This window comes from Lynx rufus, unplaced genomic scaffold, assembly GCF_022079265.1.
Source record: "Lynx rufus isolate CCGP_SWC_20201006 ecotype Redwood Valley unplaced genomic scaffold, mLynRuf1.p SCAF_27, whole genome shotgun sequence".
In the NCBI taxonomy this organism is placed as follows: domain Eukaryota; kingdom Metazoa; phylum Chordata; class Mammalia; order Carnivora; family Felidae; genus Lynx; species Lynx rufus.
Window position 1 is genome coordinate 7,568,480 of NW_025814842.1, and position 13,601 is coordinate 7,582,080.

Consider the following 13,601-nt stretch of genomic DNA (forward strand, 5'->3'; position numbering starts at 1 on the left):
GCTGGCTCTCCCCTGTGTAAATTCTGTGTGTGCCTGGAAAGGGAGAGTAGGAAACTTTACAAGTATTTAGGTACAGGAGGGGACCCCAAGTGTTTTCTGCCTTTACGGAGAGCGTAGATAGTATTACAGACTGTGTAAGAAAACAAACTGTAGTGCAATGCAAAAACCCGAGAATCCCAGTGTTTGCGTTAACATTTTGTGTACTCTCAGAGGAAGGCCGAGGGATGAGGTGTTCCATCTTGCCTGCTTAAAGTGCAGCAGGATGGTTGTATACTCAAGAAGCATCGGGCTTTCTGGTGGTGGTTCCCGAGACAGGAAAGGTGAGAATTTAAGGATGAAGGGAGCAAACAAAAACCGTGGGCCTTCCCTGTGTCAGACTCTATGATAGGGACTGTTTCATTTGATTCCCAGTCCTGCGGGGCCCAGGTGGTTCCAAGCAGTTGTGGTCCAGAGCCCTTTAGACCCTTCTTGACAAGCTGCTCCAGTGGGAAAGGAGAGCTTCCTCCCTGAATTACTGGGCACACAGGTAATCAGTAATTTTTGTTTGGGTGTTTGTAAGAGGATCTGATTTCTCATGTTTATCAAGCTGGAGTCACTGAAAGCAATGTTTATCAAAGTGGGTGGTGATCCATTTGTGGGTCTTGAAATCAATTCACTGGGTCGGAGCCATTTAGAAAGTTTTTTTTTTTTCTTTTTCTATTAGAAAAAGCCACTGAACCGGTGTTTTGTTAGTGCCTTTCCAGTCAGGGATAGGTGTAGAGTTACACATGTGCTACTTATGATATAAATTGTGTTTTTTACCATCGATCGAAGTCACAAGAGTTGGAAAGCCTCTGACTTAAAAGTAACAGAGGTTTTACTCTTAATTTGCCTGAAGGCGGTTTGGTCTGGGGTTCTGAAAATAAGGCTTCTCATTTCTCAAAAACCCTCCCTCTGGCCTGGATATTCCCGTTGAGGGACTTTGATGCCAGGTGATTGACTGCCAGCAACTCGGGCAAGCGGACTCCTTACCAGACCAGTGCTTCATTCCAACAAACGTGCTGAGTGCCTACTGTGAGCCAAAGCCTGGGTTGGGCCCTGGGATACAAAATCAGTACAAAAACCCCTGCCTTCAAGGAGCTCATTTAACTGGGAAGGTAGATACACAAATTTGTGAATGAGTGAGAAGGTGAGTTATGTAAGATGTAAGAGTAGCCATGAGTTGGGAATGTAGAGAATGAAATGGCTAGCTTCCTGCTGGAGTCTAAAATGGTTTCACTGTTGACTTGGGTACTGAAGGATGAATAGGAGTTTGCCAGGCAAAAGAGAGGAGAGGACAGACATCTCTGGCAGGGGGGTCAGCATGCACAAAGGGGAGTCATGAATAGGCAGTGTGTAGGACTCGGTGGCTAGAAAGCAGGGGGCACTGGGGAGACTTAAGCGAGACAAGACCAGAGACATTTCTTTCAGGTCCCCCACCCCCACCCCACTCCATAGCCACCCACCTCGTCCCCCTATCAGCCTTGACTGCAAGGCTCCCTTGCCCTGGAGCCCCCCAGGAGCAGAATAGGGAGCTCGCTGGAACTATGTGTCTCTCTGCACGTATGTGTTCTCATCTCTCTGTGCTCCTGGCCCAGGCCCAGCTGAGGTGGTGGCAAGCAGCCCTTTTGCATTTGGTTTGTTTTGGCAGCTACCTCTCCCAGCCTATTTGTTGTTTCTACTCCCAAGTCCTCTCACTGCTTGCCAGTGGGGCTTCCCTCAGTGGCAGGTCTGCAGAAACAGCTCCTAGACATTGCTGCTGAAGGAAGAGCGGGTCCTGGAGCGTGCCCTTTAGTGTGTGGGGAGGTAGGGGGCGTGGGGGAGGCTCCTGCATCTGCTAGAGTCCATGCACCGTGGGCAGGGCAGGGCAGGGCAGGGCAGGGCACTCCAGATCCCTCCTGTAGGGAGGCCAACCAAGACCTCTCTTCCGCTTCCTTCTGTTGACTGAAGCATCTTCCATCAGAGTTCGGGAAAAGGGAAGGGGGTGGGGCAGAAGGTGTGTCCCAGTGGGGTTCCCCTCCCTTCTTTTAACTCAACAGCTGCAGAGGCCACCATGCATTCAAAATGACCTCTTACTTCAAAAGCAGATCCCCAGAGGCCAGAATTGAAATGCCTTATTTTGGAGGAGGGTGTAGACATTTGCTCATCACCCATAGCATTATTGAGCAGTCACTAGTTGCAGGGATCTGTTAAGCATCCCGCCTCCCAGAGAGGGTGAAACTGGTCCTATAAAGTCAATAGGGAGTGAGACAGATTTAAAAAGGCAAATAATTGGCATAGTGCTGGGAGCCATCCCTGGCATTTAGTACAGGCTCCACAAGTCAGAAAAGCTACTATTGTTAATGTGAGCCATTTTGCAAAGAAATGGTTTTGGGCCTCTCTGTGGGCATAGGGAGGGGGGTGGAAAGGGGATTTGTGTGTTTGATTTACAAGGCCGGGTTACTAGTTCTGTTGGCTTTTACATTTGTGGCTTGCCTGGCAGAGAAGAAGACAGGCCCTAAGGACACATGAACTGGTTTGGACTGGGTGATGATCCTCCGGGGAGGTCCTCATACTCAGTCTGGGCTGAGTGCAGGGTGCTTGGTCAGGAGTTGGGGGAAGAATGGCGTGTTCCTTAAACCCACGAACCTCTAGAGAAGGTGGCTGAAAAGTCTGTGATGAATGTAGTTTCTCAGGGAGCAGAGGTCCAATTGCACCAGGGTTTGGGGTGAGGCAAAGGTGATCCCACAAAGAAAGATGCCTGGATATGACCACTTAAGGCTCTGCCTTAATGGTCCATCTTTTTGTTAAAAAATTTTAATTTTTTTTTTATTTATTCTTGAGAGAGAGAGAGAGAGAGAGAGAGAGACAGAGCATGAGTGGGGGAGGGGGAATAGAGAGAGGGAGACAGAATCTGAAGCAGGCTCCAGACTCCGAGCTGTCAGCACAGAGCCTAACGCGGGGCTCAAACTCACGACCTGAGCCAAAGTCAGACGCTTAACAGATTGAGCCACCCAGGCGCCCCTTAATGGTGTCATCTTTGACTTGAATGTTGAAGGATGACTAGAAGTTTGTCCGGCAAAAGAAATGCCATAATGGCATTATGGGTGCTTTTTAACTCCTATGTTTTGGTTTAGCCATATTTTCTAATTTTCAGCGATCACGTATCATTTTTGTAATAAGAGAACATTAATTGTTTACGAAGCGTGTTCCTTTGTTCTGTTCTCTAGGTGGGGTCATCAGGGGAGTTAGTGATCATACTGGTACGATAACCTCAAGGAGAAGAAGTGATTTCATTGCCTGATCCAGTAACTAATAAATATCTAATGACTACATGGATGGATGTATAGAAGGACAGCTTGCTGTCCACTTTATAACAAGCCTCCGCTCTCTTGAGAAACATCAAATATCTTGCCACTGGAAGTCTGCAAGCAGAGGGTGGGCCTTCACTTTCATGGGACCTCCTAGGTCCTTTCCGGTTCAGAGTCAATGAATTTTGTTGGCTGCAAGAAAAATATACTTTCCCGAAAGTACTAAACTTATTTGCTGGCTCCTGAAATAAGACAGAAGCAGAGAGGCTCCCTTGTATACAGATCAGGGGATGCCTATGGGGTCGAGCAACAGGTTCTTGATATTTGTTGGTTCTCAGTGAACCGTGAACAGCTTGGGAGAATATCTGCTATATTTGGATGTGCAGGAGTATGTCTAAGTTTTCTATAAACTTCCCTTGAGGTCTCGGCCTATATTCTTCTAAGTAGAAAGCGCCTATAATACCGCCCAGTAGAGGTCATACCAAATCCTCAAAAAGTCCCCGAGCCGCACGTCAACAAAATGAAACGTCTGTACTCACAACCGAGCGCCTGCAAAGGCCTCACACGGGAGAAAAAAACTACTCGTGTTGACATTGCCAGTCATGTTTTGCTTCAGTTAGGATTTTCTAGTCTTATTTTTGGACAGGAACATTACTCTGGTCAACTTAGCAGCTCTGTCTTCTGATTACAGGTTGGGAGATTACAGGTTGCTTAGGAATATTCAGCAATACTAGTGAGCTACAGATCCTAGGATTCGCCGGACGCTTTCCACAGAAACCGAACCGGGGTCGTTCTGGAGCTTGAGGTGGAGGCATTGGTGCCCTGGGAGCCCACCTTCAAGGACTCAAACATTTGGGGGATTCAGGAGACAAGTGTTCAAGAAAGGTGGCCCATCATGTTTCAGGGCTTGTCTAGGGTGAGCCCAAAGGCCTCATTCAGTTCAAGATCCTTAGGGTTTCTCTGGGCTCCCCTAGGAGGAGACCCACACCGACAGGGCAAGGAATCCCCGGCTGGCCCATTTGAGACATGTCTTGGTATCTGCCTCTTAACCCACCTGCAACTCCCACAGTGACTCTGTTTCACTCGGTTGTGTTCAGGGGCAAGTTTCTCCAAGTGCCATCAGTATACACACCCAAAGATACCTCCATCCACAACCCACTATTCTCCATTCTCACGACGTCTTCCGGTGAATTGCTTGGCATAGCAGACACAACACCAGACGCGAGGTGCCCTGAGCCTGTGCCCAGCGCCCCAGAGGGAACAGTGGAGGAAGTCTGGAGAATATGCTGGAGATTTGGTCTCTAGGCCTCCCAAGTGAGGACAAGTAGGAGGGACAATAAAGCAGAGATAGTGCAGTAGTAACAGCCGGCACTTATTGATTACCCTGCTCGAGGTGTTACATAATCTCACGAGAGCTCTGGCAAGCAATCGCTATCATTTTCGCCATCCGTAGGCTCAGAGGTACAGTCACTAGTCCAAGTGGGCTGCTGGTAAGTGGCAGATCAGGCCACTAATCTGGGCTCCCTTGTTTCCAGGACAACCCCTGGAAGCCACTGGGCCACAGAGCTGCTAGCTGAGAGCAGAAACCTGGATGTCTGGTTCTACTGGCTATTTTATGGCCAAGAAAGCAACCCTTGCCTCAGTTTCCCCAAACTGACTTCAGACAGGACTTTCTCTGGTTCTCCAGCGGGGATCTGTTCTCCAGCATCCTTGCTCCCTTCCCAGCTCCCTAAGGGCCAGGAAGCCCTCCCCACCGCACCCTCCACAGTCCCTGGCCACCTCACTTCCCAGCACAGAACGTCTTCTGGGCCACTGGTTGAACTCTCCAGCCGAGCTGAGAAGCCACTGCTTGCAAAGAGGATGGAAGAGAAGCCCGGAGGCCCCCCTCTTCGTCCCCAACACGACTCCAGGCAGCTGGGGCTTCCTGCTGCCTTGGGGTCTGGGGCAGTTCAGGGGAACCGTAAATTTGCTTCTCCTTGGACTTTCAGTCTGGATTGGCTGCCAGGAAGGCTCCATGGAACAGAGCCTGCCTCCACCCCCGCCATCCTCCTTGTCACCCCGTCCCTTTTCAGATCCCGCCTCAGTGGCTGCTGCTCAGGAAGTGGATGTAGGCCTCACGGGCCCCTGCAATCCCAGAGCTGGGTTGTCCAGGCTGGGTCCAGCAAGCACTCGGAGGATGAGTGGCTCACCTCCCCACTCTAGGTCTCCCATTCTCTGGCAGAGGTGTCTGGAGTGGAGGGATTGCCTAATACCAGCCAGACTTAACCGTAAAGAGGCAACACGCTGGGTGCCCGGGGGGTACCAAAGTGAGCCAGACCTGCCATACACTGTCCTTTGCTCTTTTTGATGATCAAGTCACCCGTGCTGCATGACTCCAGGGAGTACCATTCCCAGCAAGTCTGTGAGTGGCACCCTCTGGAGTTGTACAGTGCTCGATCTTGAAAGCTGTTGCATGTTGGCCCAGCCAGTAAGAGGCCTAAGCTACATCCATAAATGATGGCAGTACAGAGGAAGGGGACAGCTTCCTGCTGGGGGATCAGGGAAGGCTTCATAGAGGAGCTTAAGGCTTGGGCTTGGGCTTTGAAGAACGATGTGGGGAGAGAGAGTGTGAGAAGGTGATCCAGGTGGAAAGCACAGAGTGAGCAAAAGGCAGGAAGCATCTGAGTTCATGTGATGGAAGGAGTAGGAATGAGCAAAGTAGGAAAATAGGCTGGAAAGGTAGACACAGGGCAGAACACAGGCAGTCTTAGTTCTGAGGCAACTGGGAGCCATAGCAGGCTCCTGATCAGGGGAGTGACACAGAAGAGGCTGTTCAATGGGAAAGCTAGTGGGGATTGACTGCAGAGGTTGGGGAGGAGACCCTCTGCAGTGGTCAGCGCCATGCTAGGAGAGCACAGGGAGGCAGATGAAGGGGGCCCTGGCAGGGGGCGGTGGGCATTGCAGGGGGGGAGCCCCGGGAAGCTTCCTGTTTTCTCTCTGCTCTTCAGGGTCCCCTGGTATCATGGGCAGATAGCTGGACCCTGCTGGGCAGTAGCCAAGAGCATTTGGGTTGAAGTTGGCCCCCGAAGCACCCTCTGCCCTCTAGTAGGATTACCTCAGCTCAGGGGTTGGGTGTGGGGTGGACCAAGATCCTTTTCTGCACCTTCTCTCCCAAGCTGCCATCAGAGGGCTCTCTCCAAAAGCCCTAGAGGATGAACCAGCACCGCCCCTGTCCAGCAGGCCCCAACACCTAGAAGAAGCTGGTCCTTCTGGCCCATCTCCCCTCCTTTCTTGAAGGCAGGGGTGTAGGCACCTCCAACAAGTTGCTACGAAGGAAGCAGCAGGTCCCACAGCCCGAAATCCTCCTCTCCTCCCTTTCCTCAGGCAGTGTCTACCCGCCCCCCCCCAATCTGTCCCTGGCCCCCTCTCCATGGTCAGGTCAGGGCAGTGACGCAGGAGTCGGGGGAATGAAGAGCAGAGGCTGGGGAGGGGCGAGGGGTCGGGACAGAACGCATGTGTGGACGTGTGTGGACGTGAGCGTGCGTGTGCTTGTCCCACAGCTGGGATTTAGGAGGGAAGCAGAACCGGGCTCTGAGGGCCAGGCGGGGCTGGGTGGCTGCCTGGGTGCTGAGGGGGAAATTGGCACCAGGGGCATAGCAGGGTGTGCAGACTGGGAGCCAGTACAGCAGGGTTGAGGAGGGACCCCAGAGCAGGCTGGAGGTGAGTGGAGGGCAGAGGGGCAGGATCTGAGCAAGTCAGACCTTCATTCCTTCCCACTGGAAGCAGGCCAGCCTCTGCTTCCCCGCCTCTCCTGGTCACCATTCTGAGCCCCTCTTTGATCTTGCTCTCTCCCCACTTTATGGTTCCCTCCCTCACCTCCATGGGACTTTATTCATGTCACCCTCTCAGCAAGGCTCTCCCGACTGCCCATCTAAAATTGCAGCCTCCCCGGTCACTCCTGGTCACTTCCATGTCTGTTCTCCTTGGTCCTTATTGCCACTGGAGAGCCTCTTTTTTTTTTTCTTTCTTTAAGTTTTATTTATTTTGAAAGAGAGAGAGTGCATGCACACATGCAATACGGGGGAGGCAGAGAGGGACTCACAAGCAGGCTCCGTGATACCAGCGCAGAGCGCAACACAGGGCTCAAACCCACCAACCGCGAGATTATGGCCGTAGCCGAAATCAAGAGCCTGATGCTCAACCAACCGAGCCACCCAGGTGCCCCGGAGATCCCCATGTTTGTGTTTGTCATCTGCCTTGCTGCTGGAATGTCAGCTCCACCAAGGCAGGCGTTCTTGTCTGTTTCATTCACTGCTCTATCCCCAGGTCCCTGGCCACAATTAGGTACTCATATGTATTTCTTAGAGGAATAGTCATTTCTTGAATGAATGAATGAATGAATGAATGAATGTTTCCCATTCTTTTCTTTTCTTTTTAAATGTTTTATTTATTTTTGAGACAGAGAGAGACAGAGCATGAGCAGGGGAGGGGCAGAGAGAGAAGGAAACACAGAATCTGAAGCAGGCTCCAGGCTCTGAGCTGTCAGCACAGAGCCCGACGCGGGGCTTGAACTCACAAACTGCAAGATCATGACCTGAGCCGAAGTCGGACGCTTAACCGACTGAGCCACCCAGGCGCCCCTTTCCCATTCTTTTCAAACAAAATCCAAACTCTTTAGAGTGGCATGCAAGGCCCTTCCCAACTTGACCCCTCCCAAACCAGCCCTCTGGCCTTGTGTCCACCTTTCCCTTCCACACCCTCCCCCCTGACATGCCTGACCATCCCGGATCTTCCTTCTCCCCTGCTGTACTAGCCTCTTCCCCCACCCCACATCTCTTCCCATGGAAATCCTACCCACCCTTCGAGGCTGAGCTCAAGTCACCTCCTGCATCAAATCTTCCATGATTCCCCCAGCTAACAGTGAGCTCTGCCTCTTTCAAACTTTTCCACCTAGGCTCCACACACTCCAGTCCTCACACACTGCCCTGTGTACCCATCTTATCTCTATGGTAAGCTACAAACTCCAGGAAGCAGGAGCAAGGTCTCAAACACAACTTTTTGTCTTGCAAAAGTCAGCTGACTTGACAAAAGAAGGCACCGATGGCTTGAATGAGATATCTTTAGTATCACAGAACTGGTAAGGATGTGAAGGAATATATATAACCATCTGTATTTGTAGGACTTTGGGACTGGGACTTTCATCAGCCCCATTTGATAGGTCAGGGCACTGAGGCTCAGGACTGAGACCTCTTTCCAAGGTTTGAGAGACCAGCCAGCCTTGGACTCCTGCTCTAGACAGCTTGCCCGGATGCTTCCTAGAAGCCCCAAAGGCTGAGCTGCAAATCTGAAGAGCCATCATTCTGGGGGATAGCTCTATTTCAGAGTTCTTAAGAATTCTGCCACGCAGACTAACCTATATCACAGGTCAGAGACAAAAACAACAAAAAGGACATCAAAGTGCATGGCCTGTCCTGCACAACATACCAGGTGTCCGAGTTCCATTTCTGGGTTTTCAGAGTCCTGGAAAGTGATGAGTGGGGAGAGAAGACCCCCAGATTTCTTGCTTCGTGTGCCCCCATAAAATTCCAGACCACGAACAAATACTGGCTTCTAGAAGTAGCGGGATTGTGAGAGGAAGGCAACTCGCCTCTGCCAGCACCTTCCCGGCCTCCAGACCCAGCTGCCTCGCAGGAACCGGCACCCCCAGCTCTGAACCACCCCCCCCCACCTTGGCCCGAGAACGGGACGCCCCACTCTCCCACCCCCAGGGAGCGTCGGAGGCCCCCAGCCTTTCCCAGAATGGCACCCCTCCCGCGGGTGCGCACCCAGCGGCACCTCCCAGAACCCGGGCTCGGACGCGCAGACCGGTGCCCCCGCTCGGCGCCTGCGGCCGCTGTGCTCCCGCCCCGGCGAACCCCCGACCCAGGCGTCCTGCCCCGGTCTGACCCCTCTGGCCCCTACCTCCGGCGACCCCTCACGCACACAGCCTGCCCCCCACCCCCACACACGCACGCACACATGCTGATAACAGCCCCGACCCCCGGCCGAGCCGCAGTCCCCGGGCCAACCCCGACCGGTCGCCGCGCGCCAGTCCTCGCGGACCGTGGCCAGCAGTCCTGCGCTCGCTGTGCGCGACCCCGGCTCGGCGGCCCCCGGACGGTGGCCCCTTCCTTCAGGGCGTGAGGCCGGCCCTGCCCCGCCGCGCTTCCCGGGATGAGGGCTCCCGGCAAGGGCGCCGGTCGAGCCCCTGGTCGCTGAGGGGCCGGGGGAGGCGCGGAGATGGGGTCGTGCGGTGAGTACCCGCCGGCTGGAGGAGCCCCCGCCCGCCTGGGCCCCTGTTTGAGCAGGAATTTACCGCTGGGGCTAGTGGCCCCGAGGTGGCCGGGTTCAAGGACCGACAACTTGCCAAGGACCCCGGAAGGGCAAGGGGGGTGGGGCAGCCTCCACGTGCCGGCAGGGCTCCCGGAGCCGCCGGGAAAAGGTGAAATCTGACCCGGGCACGGGGACGCGGTTTGCGGGTTCGGGGGGAAGAGGGGCGGCTCCGTGCGTGGGGAGGAAGCTGATACCTGGGTCTTGGAGCAATCCCCGGGATCTGCGAGAGGGGAAGCCTCTGTCACACCGGGATTGAAGTTTGCCCGGGAGAAGGGGATGCCGGTAGTTTGGGGGGTGGGGTGTGTTCACCGCGGCGGCGGCGGGGATTGAATGAAGGCCAAGGAGGCAGAACCCGAGCGCTGGGAAGGTTCGGGGTGGGAGCGACAAGCTGGGGGCAGAGGAACGGGATGTGTGAACCTGCTCCTCCAAACACACTCAGCCTGGCACTCTTTTCTAGAATGTCCTGCCCTGCTGCTTCTGCTATCTTTGCTGCTGCTTCCCCTGGGCCTCCCAGTCCTGGGCGCCCCCCCTCGCCTCATCTGTGACAGCCGAGTCCTGGAGAGGTACATTCTGGAGGCCAGGGAGGCCGAAAATGTCACGGTGAGGCCCCTTCCACAAAACTTTCCACAGAACTCACTCTCAGGAGTCCTGGGGGGGGGGGGTCCTCCAAGATCCAGGAAGCTGAGCCCCTTCCTGGCACTTGGTTCAGGGAGGTGGGAAGCCAGAACCCCCAGTAACAATGATAAAAGTGGTACCCCCAATGCATACCTGGAAGCTAGGTAAGGCCCTCGGGGAGCCTGACTCGGGGGTCGTGCATTTCAGATGGGCTGTGCTGAAGGCTGCAGCTTCAGTGAGAATATCACTGTCCCAGACACCAAGGTCAACTTCTATACCTGGAAGAGGATGGACGTGAGTTTATGTTTTCCTTCTTCTTGGGGAGTCTCATTTTGGGAACCTGTTGGGGTGGGAGGGAGAATGATAGAAGGAGGTGAGGGCTGAATGCAGTATGTCCATTCATTTGTTCTTTTCTTCATTCATTCATTCATTCATTCATTCAACAAAACTGATTCCATGCCTTCATTTGCTCAGCTTGGTGCTTGGGGTTGCTGAGACGGAGGGGCTGGCTTGGGCTGCTGACTCCAAGTGTCCACTCCCTTTAGGTCGGGCAGCAGGCTGTGGAAGTCTGGCAGGGCCTCGCCCTGCTCTCAGAAGCCATCCTGCGGGGCCAGGCCCTGCTGGCCAACTCCTCCCAGCCATCTGAGACCCTGCAGCTGCATGTGGATAAAGCCGTCAGCAGCCTGCGCAGCCTCACCTCCCTGCTTCGGGCACTGGGAGCCCAGGTGCGTAGGTGGGGGGGCCTCACTTCTCTCTGCCCTTTCTGTAAAATGGGAGAAGGACCCCTGCCAAGAAATACTGAGGCTCTCATCCCCCTTCCGATTCTAGCCTGAATCCCATCTCCCTCCAGGGGCCCCGGCACTGCGGTAACCTTCTGTTCTCTCCTTGGCAGAAGGAAGCCACCTCCCTTCCAGAGGCAACCTCTGCTGCTCCACTCCGAACATTCACTGTCGATACTTTGTGCAAACTTTTCCGAATCTACTCCAACTTTCTGCGGGGAAAGCTGACGCTGTACACAGGGGAGGCCTGCCGAAGAGGAGACAGGTGACCAGGTGCTCCCACCCCGGGCATGTCCACCACCTCACTTACCACCACTGCCTGTGCCACGCCCTCTGCACCACCACTCCTGACCCGTCGGGGGTGATCAGCTCAGCACCAGCCTGTCCCACGGACACTCCACGGCCAGTGGTGACATCGCAAGGGCCAGAGGAACTGTCCAGAGCGCAACTCAGATCTAAGGATGTCACAGGGCCAGCCTGAGGCCCCGAAGCAGGAGGAATTTGGAGGAAATCAGCTTAAACTTGGGGATGGAGCCTTGCTGGGGAGAAACCGAAACTCATCTTGGTGCCCTGCCGAACCGTGATGCCGGGACAAGGTGGAGGGCCGATACCTCTTCGTGCACCCATCAGGCAGGGATAGGAGGGACCGGAGAATTTAGGTGGCGAGCCATGAATTCTCCAGGTCTCATGGGCACTCCCATGATAGTAAGAGCCCGCCGGACGAAGGGTGGTGGGAGCCAGGGGGATGGGATGGGGGCTGGCCCCTGGCTCTCAGTGGGTCCACATCTTGTGTATTTTTCAATCTCACCGGCAAGAACTGAAACCACAACATGGCTCTTGGCTTTTCTGTTTTCCCCTGGAGCGCCCCACTTCCCTGGCCCTGCTCCCACCCTGGCAGCAGGCAGCAGTCCTGGGAAACTAGAGCTGGAGGGGGTCAGGCCCTACGTGCTGCCTCGCATGGCCTGTCTGACCTCTTGACCCCACTGGGCCTGAGGCCACAAGCTCTGCCCACGCTGGTCAATAAGGTGGCTCCATTCAAGGCTATTCCTCAGTAGGCAGCTGGCAACTCTCTTTAGTGAGTTACAGCCGCCATCAAGGAAACAGGAGCCAGGAGGAAGAGTCCCTTTGGTGGCTGGGGACAGCTCCCAGTCCTGTATACTAGACCCTTATTTCTCACTTCTTCTCTGTGGTGCCTTTGGCTAAAACCACATTCCCAGTATCTGCCTTTGCCACCTCTAAATCCCGCTGCCCTCTTTCCTTGCCGGGGATGGTCACTATTAATGCTCTACCCTGTAACTCACAGAAGGAGCCACCTTCCCCGACAAGGGTCTCACTGAGCATGGCTCTTCCAGGTGGTTCCCTTACTCGACTTCATTTGATTCCTTGCACAACTCTATGAGAAAGTGTCCACTGTCATTCCCATTGAACAGATGAAGAAATAAAGTCACTGCCAAGGTCAAGACAACAGGAACCCCCAATTCCCCCAGCACTGACCCCTTCCCTCTTCTGCTTGTTCCTTCCACAGAATCCCTACCTGCTCCCTGCTTCCCCGGGATATGGGACACAGAACCAACAGCCTCCACTCTCCATCCCTACGTCTAATTTTACTCATTACTCTGACAATCAACTTCAAATTCCTTCCCAGACATAATGCTTCCGCTGTAAAGTACCGCCCAGGAGAGACCAGTGCAGACAGCAAAAGATGACACAAAACTGCATCAGGATCCAGACCCTGGCCATTAACGTACATGGGAGGATCAGCCTCTCTGTTTCTATCACAAAACAGAGAAGTCAGGCTGCACCCCTGAAAATATGCAAAAGAGAGAGAAGTTTTGCAATCTGCAGCAGGAAAAATTAGGGGTAGGTTGCAGGATTGGAGGGTATTTGTGAAGCACAGGAGCGTGATGGGGGCAGGGGTGGGAGGAATCCACAGAGGGGTGGATCCAAAGGAGAATTTTCACCTGGCCAATCCAGCTCCTGGGGTACAGTGCCCTCTTCAGGCCCCACTGGGAAATGCTAAACAAGTTGGCCTGCAAAAGAACCCTTAAGGCTCCGATCTTGGCACATTTCAATAGAAGTTTGCAGGGGCGCCTGGGTGGCTCAGTCGGTTGAGCATCCGACTTCGGCTCAGGTCACGATCTCACGGTCCATGAGTTCGAGCCCCACGCCGGGCTCTGGGCTGATGGCTCAGAGCCTGGAGCCTGCTTCAGATTCTGTGTCTCCCTCTCTCTCTGACCCTCCCCCGTTCATGCTCTGTCTCTGTCTCAAAAATAAATAAACGTTAAAAAAAAAAATTTTAAAAAGAAGTTTGTATTGCGGTTTCCACAGATGGCATCTGGTTCTCGCCCCACTGCTGTGAATCAGGAAGGGAGGAATCTGTCTTTCTCTCTGGCAGAACTGAAGTCAAGAGGGAAGTCAAGAGGGTTGTCCTGAAATCCAAGGAATGCAGCTAATAATGGCAGCTGGGACCTGAACACAAGGTTGAGGACTCAACCCCTAAGCACATCTTAGCCTGATGTGGTACCTAGCTAGTTAAGGGACCCCAACT

At 53.9% G+C, this 13,601-nt stretch overlaps 1 protein-coding gene across 1 annotated transcript; it reads left to right on the forward strand.

Moving 5' to 3' along the window:
* The first annotated feature begins 9,562 nt into the window (after positions 1-9,562).
* Positions 9,563-11,453, forward strand: EPO (erythropoietin). Its single transcript, XM_047089240.1, has 5 exons — positions 9,563-9,579; positions 10,117-10,259; positions 10,482-10,568; positions 10,820-10,999; positions 11,167-11,453. The coding sequence occupies exons 1-5, from the start codon at positions 9,567-9,569 to the stop codon at positions 11,320-11,322; spliced, it is 579 nt and encodes a 192-aa protein (XP_046945196.1). The 5' UTR covers positions 9,563-9,566; the 3' UTR covers positions 11,323-11,453.
* Positions 11,454-13,601: the final 2,148 nt, after the last annotated feature.

Bases quoted from the DNA above. Each gene is read 5' to 3' on its own strand.
- EPO (XM_047089240.1), top strand. The intron at 10,260-10,481 runs GTGAGGCCCCTT...CGTGCATTTCAG, and splicing joins GGGAGGCCGAAAATGTCACG to ATGGGCTGTGCTGAAGGCTG. The intron at 10,569-10,819 runs GTGAGTTTATGT...CACTCCCTTTAG, and splicing joins ATACCTGGAAGAGGATGGAC to GTCGGGCAGCAGGCTGTGGA.